Source organism: Chlorocebus sabaeus, chromosome 29 (assembly GCF_047675955.1).
Source record: "Chlorocebus sabaeus isolate Y175 chromosome 29, mChlSab1.0.hap1, whole genome shotgun sequence".
Classification (NCBI taxonomy): Eukaryota; Metazoa; Chordata; class Mammalia; order Primates; family Cercopithecidae; genus Chlorocebus; species Chlorocebus sabaeus.
In genome coordinates, this window is record NC_132932.1 from 22417392 (window position 1) to 22425886 (window position 8495).

The 8495-nt window shown below is 43.3% G+C and overlaps 1 protein-coding gene across 1 annotated transcript; it reads left to right on the forward strand.

Moving 5' to 3' along the window:
• The first annotated feature begins 74 nt into the window (after positions 1-74).
• On the forward strand, positions 75-5168 carry RAMAC (RNA guanine-7 methyltransferase activating subunit). Its single transcript, XM_037987785.2, has 4 exons — positions 75-183; positions 1491-1535; positions 3189-3367; positions 4370-5168. Exons 3-4 carry the CDS (start codon positions 3198-3200, stop codon positions 4554-4556), a joined length of 357 nt encoding a protein of 118 aa, XP_037843713.1. The 5' UTR covers positions 75-183; positions 1491-1535; positions 3189-3197; the 3' UTR covers positions 4557-5168.
• Positions 5169-8495: the final 3327 nt, after the last annotated feature.

The following is an 8495-nucleotide window of genomic DNA, read 5'->3' on the forward strand; positions in this document are numbered from 1 at the left end:
TAGCCCGCCGGAAGCGGAAATCAGGTGATTGTTGGATTCTAGAGGAAGGGGCTCCGTTACATTGGAGAGCTGGAGTGGTCTGGAGTTCCACGGTGTGGTGAGTCAGAGGTCACCTCTCCTGCGGCTTCTCAGTGTCTCGCCGGCGAGGTTCGGCCCGAGTTGGATAGACATAGCCCTTGGCCGGTGAGTCGCCCAGGACGCCCGGGAGGAGGGAGCGGGGCGGCCAAGCTGGGTGGCCGGCGAGGTGTCCTCCCCCTGTGCGGTGATCTGTACTCTTTGCTAGACCGAAACCCATTTACTTCTCACGGCCCATAATTTCCCTCACTTCTGGAGGTATAAGGTGCTTCGGAAGGGAGCAAATGTGCCAGAACCTTGGTAAGCAAGCTGTGATGTGCCTTGAGGACGGACTGGAAAACGCAGTTGTTTTCAGTCTGCATCTTCGTCTGTTCCCCAGGCTCACCTCCTAGGGCAGCGAAACCCCATTCTGGTTGGTTATTTCCAGGGTTAGTCGCCCACAGCCAAAGTTCTTTGTGGTTTTATTTATGGTGAATAAATTAGTAGTGTTCAAGTACAAATCTGAAAGGCTTATCCTAAAAGAACATATATATTTTATGAAGTTCTTATTCATACTTGAACTATTTTGCTTTTGAAGACCCAGAGGACAAATCTTGTAGCTTCTTGCTCTTCACTGTGAGAACCAGTTCCCTCTCAGGAATGTTAGTTTTGGAAGTCTTTTTTTTTTTTTTTTTTTTTTTTTTTTGAGACGGAGTCTCGCTGTATCGCCCAGGCTGGAGTGCAGTGGCCGGATCTCAGCTCACTGCAAGCTCCGCCTCCCGGGTTTTTACGCCATTCTCCTGCCTCGGCCTCCCGAGTAGCCGGGACTACAGGCGCCCGCCACCTCGCCCGGCTAGTCTTTTGTATTTTTTAGTAGAGACGGGGTTTCACCGTGTTAGCCAGGATGGTCTCGAACTCCTGACCTCGTGATCCGCCCGTCTCGGCCTCCCAAAGTGCTGGGATTACAGGCTTGAGCCACCGCGCCCGGCCAGTTTTGGAAGTCTTTAGAGCGGTTTTTTTTTTTTTTTTTTTTTTGAGACGGAGTCTCGCTCTGTCGCCCAGGCTGGAGTGCAGTGGTGCGATCTGGGCTCACTGCAACCTCTGCCTCCCAGGTTCAAGCGATTCTCCTGCCTCAGCCTCCCGAGTAGCTGGGACTACAGGCACTTGCCACCATGCCCGGCTAATTTTTTCTATTTTTAGGAGAGACGGGGTTTCACCGTGTTAGCCAGGCTGGTCTCGATCTCCTGACCTCGTGATCCGCCTGCCTTGGCCTCCCAAAGTGTTGGGATTACAGGCGTGAGCCACCGCGCCTGGCCTTAGAGCACTTTTACTCCAATTCTGTCCTTGAGTAAGACTCTTATGCGCTACCCTCTCCCCGCAAACGCCTTTTGAGAGTTTCCTTAAATAAAGTCAAGTTTGTTTTTTTCCTCCCACAGATTTAAACAACCTAATAAGCAATACAGCTGCCTCAAATCTTTGGGGTAAGTAAAGCTTGGGTCAATTAACATTCTATTTGAATTCCATTCTCAGTAATAATACAGTTGATATTTGTTTACATGAGTGTGGGTGGGGAGTCGTGGGAGAACATGAGAGCATAAAAATGAGGTAGCACCTTTTCCTTGCCTTACGATTTTTACTGCCCATCTGGATTAGGTATGGGTCATCTTTTTAGTGATTTCTGTGATCCCAGTAGAATTCTTCTAGGCATGATTTTAATTAGCTGAATTTATTTAAAACTCATTCCTTGGATTTGAGAATTTGACATATAGTTTGCCAATCCCAGACACATTGAAAGTCTTTTATATTTGGCATTTGATAAAGCATACTAAGAGCAATAGCCTGAAAGATAAGAGTGTCAGGCTGGGCGTGGTGGCTCACGCCTGTTATCCCAACACTTTGGGAGGCTGAGGCAGGCGGATCACCTGAGGTCAGGAGTTGAAGATCAGCCTGGCCAACATGATGAAACCCCATCTCTACTAAAAATACAAAAATTAGCGGGCAGGTGTGCACCTGTAATCCTAGTTACTCAGGAGGCTGAGACAGGAGAATCACTTGAATTCAGGAGGCGGAGACTGCAGTGAGCCAAGATCACGCCATTGCACTCCAGCCTGGGCAACAAGAGTGAAACTCCGTCTCAAAAAAAAAATAGAAGAAAGAAAAAAAACCTGGGTGCAGTGGCTCACACCTGTAATCCCAGCACTTTGGGAGGCAAAGGCGGGCAGATCATGAGGTCAGGAGTTCAAGACCAGCCTGGTCAACAAAACCCCATCTCTACTAAAAATACCAAAATTAGCTGGGTGTGGTGGCACATGCCTGTAATCCCAGCTACTTGGGAGGCTGAGGCAGGAGAATTGCTTGAACCTGGGAGGCAGAGGTTACATTGTGCTGAGATTGCGCTATTGCACTCCAGCTCTGGGCGACAGAGCAAGACTCTGTCTCAGGGAAAAAAAAAAAAAAAAGAAAATCTACATATTGTTTCTTGCACTCCAAACAATAATTTCGGTTTAATTTTGTTGGAGTGAAAGTAGGTAGTATAAATGTTACAAATATTTGCATATGTTTGGAGGAAAGGCAGGCTAATGAAGAAGTTACCACAGTAGCTTCCATTGTCACATCTCTTTGTCCAAAACCTTTTATTGGAAGTTAATAACGTAAGAAAAATAATTTGGGCCAGGCACAGTGGCTCAAGCCTGTAATCCCAGCACTTTGGGAGGCCAAGGTGGGAGGATCACTGAAGCCCAAGACTTCCAGCCTAGGCAACATGGCGAGACCCCATCTCTTCAAAAAATACGAAAATTAGCTGGGTATGGGTGGCATGCACCTGTAGTCCCAGCAACTTGGGAGGCTGAGGTGGGAGGATTGTTTGAGCCAGGGAAGTCAAGGCTGCAGTGACCCGAGGTTGTGCCACTGTGCTCCAGCCTGGGTGACAGAGTGAGAGACCCTGTCTCAAAAAAAAAAAAAAAAAAAAGAAAGAAAATGTTGAATTCAGTATCTAAAATATGACAAGTCTGAAAGCACACAAAGGCTTCCACGAATACCCTGCCTAAAAATTGCTTACTTCTTGGTTTTTCATTATCTGGAGAGAGTGTTAATTTTTAAATTTTTTTAATGGAAATGTCTTCAAAATTGTACAGAATTTCAGAATGACTGACACCGCCGAAGCTGTTCCAAATTTTGAAGAGATGTTTGCTAGTAGATTCACAGAAAATGACAAGGAGTATCAGGAATACCTGAAACGCCCTCCTGAGTCTCCTCCAATTGTGGAGGAATGGAATAGCAGAGCTGGTGGGAACCAAAGAAACAGAGGCAATCGGTGTGTATTCAAAAGAATAAATGCAGATCGTTGATCTGGCAGAGGATCGCTTTAATCTGCTAGACTGGAAGACCAGTGAGGGCAGGGACCACTGTTTTTAGTATGGCATGCCTAGTACCTAATAACAGTACCTGATACATTGTTTCTGATAGATATTTGCTTTAATATTTTTTCAGCACCATATATTTTTTCTTGCTGTTCAAGTGTGTGTGTTTTCTTGTTTTTAGATGTTCTTTCTGTAGACTATATTTTCAATGCAAATCTACTTTAAAAACCTAGAGTTGGCCAGGTGCGGTGGCTTAAGCCTGTAATCCCAGCACTTTGGGAGGCCGAGACGGGCGGATCACGAGGTCAGGAGATCGAGACCATCCTGGCTAACACCATGAAACCCCGTCTCTACTAAAAAATACAAAAAACTAGCCAGGCAAGGTGGCGGGCGCCTGTAGTCCCAGCTACTCGGGAGGCTGAGGCAGGAGAATGGCGTAAACCCGGGAGGCGGAGCTTGCAGTGAGCTGAGATCCCGCCACCGCACTCCAGCCTGGGTGACAGAGCGAGACTCCGTCTCAAAAAAAAAAAACAAAAAAAAAACCTAGAGTTTTCAACAACTTGTTCAATTCCAGAAAGAAAATATTGTTTTGATTTTACTTTAGGAAGTTTACAAATGGAAGTTACTTTTACTTAATAATTCAAAATAGTCAAAGGAATAAATTACCATATCGTTTTTGTGCAATTGAATAGATTTCACTTTAATTTGGAACTATTCTATTGGTTATATAGTCTGCCTATGTCTCTGTAAAGTATACCTAGTATAACACTGGAAGAGTGATTTCAATCTTAGGAAAGTTTTGAATAACTGGTGCTATAACACTCTATTGTGAAAAATGTTTTATAGTCTTATTTATTGTGTATTAGAATGAGATACCAGAAGCACTGCTATGGGTTTGTCATAATGTTTTTTTAACAAGGGAAGTTTAAAGACTTTTTTTGTTTTTATTGTTGTAGGTTGCAAGACAACAGACAGTTCAGAGGCAGGGACAACAGATGGGGGTGGCCAAGTGACAATCGATCCAATCAGTGGCATGGACGATCCTGGGGTAACAATTACCCGCAACACAGACAAGAACCTTACTATCCCCAGCAATATGGACATTATGGTTACAACCAGCGGCCTCCTTACGGTTACTACTGATAGAAATGTTGGCAGCTTTTAGTAAAAGCATTTACTCTGTTACCATGACAAAAGTTTGGGTGTCTTCTGTTGGTCATAGTTTTATATCTGATTTTAGAGAATGGATTATTGATTTTGTGGAAGTTGAGACTTTAAAAAAAAATAGATCTTACTTGCGAGATGCGATGGTTGCTGGGAATACCTGAAATTGTGGATTATATTGCTTGACTTCTACCTCAGAATCTTCTTTGTTTCATGACTTAATAGTGCTATGAGTTTGGTATATTATTTGACCTCTAGGAGTTCTTTGTTTTACACAGAAATAAAAATTTTTAAATAGAAAATGCTTACTTTTACTTTGTAAGGTAAGAGAGTATCCATATGCTTAGATGTGTTCGTTTCTAAAATTCTAGAGGTTGATATAATCAGCTCATGAATGCACAGCTATGCTTCTTGTGATAGATTGTACATAACATCAGCAGTTGAAAGGTAAAACAATCGCTTTTTTTTTGCTTTTGCTTTTGTAAAGTACTATGGTACTTTGTGATTCCTTACTCTATAGATGAGTCAGCATCACATTTATTTGGGTTTCTTTTTAGAGGAAAATCAGTAATAAAGCTGTAAAATAAAGAAGGAATCGTCAGTTTGTGTCTTGATCTCATGGTGGTTGGGATCAGGGTACACATTTTATGCAAACACTAAGGCTTTTCGCTAACAACATAGCAGGTCAAAATTCACACATACAAAAGTTTAATTCTGTACTGTTCACAGTTTTCTTTTTAATCCTGTAAGTAATGCTGCATTTTGATTGTTCTTTCTTTTTTGGTATTTAATGTGGGCTGATTTTACAATGTTATATTCACTTGCAGATACATACCTCTGCTGCTTTCTCTTCTATAAATAGTGATGCTATAAACTTCCTTTCACAGAGATCATTCTATTTCAAATCATTTGAATGATTATTACAATGATTTCATTCAAATAAAAATTTTAAAAATGTAAGCATCTTCACTCCCAAGTTCTGGCAGTTAACCCATTTATTAATATGTTGAAATGAGATTTTTGGTTTTTTTATGCTGTCCTTCATATCTGTTGAAAAGGGCTTATTTGGTTTGAGAGTAATATTAGGAGTGCAAATTTCAACATAGGTCAAAGGAATTAACAGGCACCTTCCTGACTTTATTAGAGTGACCAAAAAAAAAAAACTAAATAATATTTTAAAAGGCACCTTCCAGCCGGGCGTGGTGGCTCACGCCTGTAAACCCAGCACTTTGGGAGGCTGAGGCGGGCGGATCACTTGGGGTCAGGAGTTTGAGACCAGCCTGACCAACATCATGAGACCTCCGTCTCTCTACTAAAAATACAAAAATTAGCCAGGTGTGGTGGCATGCCTGTAATCGCAGCTACTCGGGAGGCCAAGGCAGGAGAATCGCTTGAAGCCCAGAGGCAGAAGTTGAAGTGAGCCAAGATCATGCCACTGCACTCCAGCCTGGGCAACAGAGCGAGACTTCATCTCAAAAAAAAAGGGTATCTTCGTAGGCCTGTTTTTTACTGCCTTCTCTCTCAGCACCCCAGTCTAGGCCCTCAAGGTTGACTTCTCCAGGTACTTCATGCTCTGCATCTACCTCTCCCTTTTATTCTCCCTTCCTGAAGAGCCACCCTTTCTGGTAACTATTTTATTGGAAAGGACCTAATAAGTCGTGCATTCACATTAAGATGCAAATACAATCTTAACAGTAAGGGTTTTCCCTGTACCCCCCTAATTACATCAGTAGGCAAGAAGCCAGTGCTGTTATATAAAGATAGGATTTGATACTACAGATATTTAGCCTAGATAATAATGTCCTGACTATACCCTAGGATCTTCTCTGAAAGCAGAAGTGTTATTAAAAATATGTATCACCTGGTTGGGTATGGTGGCTCACGCCTGTTATCCCAGCACTCTGGGAGGCTAAAGTGGGAAGATCACTTGAAGCCAGGAGTTCGACGCTAGCCTGGGCAATGTAGCAAGATCCTGTCTCTACAGAAAATTTAAAAATTAGCTGGTTGTGGTGGTGCATGCCTGTAGTCCTAGCTACTCAGGAGGCTGAGGCAGGAGGATCCCTTGAGTCCAGGAAGAGTTCAAGACTACAGTGAGCTAGGATCATGCCACTGTACTCCAGTTTGGGCTAGATAGACCCTGTCTCTAAAAGTAACGATTTATAGGTTGGGCGTGGTGGCTCACGCTTGTAATCCCAGCACTTTGGGAGGCGGAGATGGGCAGATCACCTCAGGTCAGGAGTTCGAGACCAGCCTGGCCAATATGGTAAACTCCTGTGTCTACTAAAAATACAAAAATTAGCCAGGCATGGTGGCAGATGCCTGTAATCCTAGTTACTTGGGAGGCTGAGGTAAGAGAATTGCTTGAACCTGGCAGGTGGAGGTTGTAGTGACCTGAGACCATGCCATTGCACTCCAGCCTGGGCAACAAGAGCGAAACTGTGTCTCAAAAAAAGGGAAAAAAAAAAAAGATTTATAAAATGATCAACTGAGAAAGCACAGGCAGTTGGGACAGTAGCTGACTATAGCTTTAGGGCAGGATTCTGTGCGGTGCCAGCTGTTGACCCAAAGGGAGACATATGGGTCCAAGGCCAGTGCTGGAGGAGTGCTTCTCAGAAAGCTCAGAAGAGATGTGGTTTTCCAACAGTATTTAAATGTTTTAACACCCAACACAGCTAGGCTGCATGTGTCCCGAGTATCAGCCCTGCTTGAAAACATGGGAAGAAACCTCTTTTCAACATGAGTTAATTCTGCATGCTGCATGAATAATCTATGTTGTTATGGCTTTTGTTTTCTAACAGCAGTTACTATCAGACTGTACCCCTGCCTCCCACCTGCTTAAAACCAGGAAGAAATAAAAGGCACAGTTTCTGCTTCATAGGACAGAAAATGACATGAAAAAAAAGCTTAAAGATAATTTAAGAGTGAGAACAAAGAATTAAAATAGTGTCACACAGAATTCATTTCAAGTAGGCAGTCTGTTATAACAACATATGACATTAGGCATAAGGAGTCCTAGCTTCCAGTTCTGTGCTTAAAACCTATGTGACCTTGAGAAAATCATGTAAACGCTGAGCTTATTGGCTCAGCTGTAAAAATGGGGACAATACCCACCCTGCCACCCTCACAGAATTATAAAAATAAATAACCAAAGGAAGAGCTTGAGAATATAGAGTTGTGACCATTAAACCCCTAGTGGGATATAATAGGTGCTGCATAAACATTTGTTGAATCAACAGGAGGGAAGTATTTGGTAAATTGTAAAGCGTAGTGTTGACATAAAGGATGTAGAGTAATGGGCAGAAGATGAGGTAGGGCAGGAGACGTTGAGAATTAAGGATCTGTGATTGTTTCCTTATGTTAATTCATATGTGAATTAGCAAAGGAAAGCAAATTATCTCATTCAGAAAATAAACACTTCAAATGTGGAAGATGGTTTGCATAAAAGTTGAGCTAAAATTAGTAGCATTTGGTCAGGCTCAGTGGCTCACGCCAGTAATCCCAGAACTTTGGGAGGCCGAGGTGGTGGACCATCTGAGGTCAGGAGTTCGAGACCAGCCTAGTCAACAAGGCAAAACCCTGTCTCTATGAAAAATACAAAAATTAGCCAGGCATGGTGGTGCACACCTGTAGTCCCAGCTACTAGGGAGGCTGAGGCTAGAGAATCGCTTGAACCTGGGAGGTGGAGGTTGCAGTGAGCCAAGATTGTGCCACTGCACTCCAGCCTCAGTGACAGGGCAAGACTCCATCTCAAACATAAATAAATACATAAATTAAAATAAAATTAGAGGCCGGGCGCGGTGGCTCAAGCCTGTAATCCCAGAACTTTGGGAGGCCGAGGCGGGCGGATCACAAGGTCAGGAGATGGAGACCACCCTGGCTAACACCGTGAAACCCCGTCTCTACTAAAAAACACAAAAA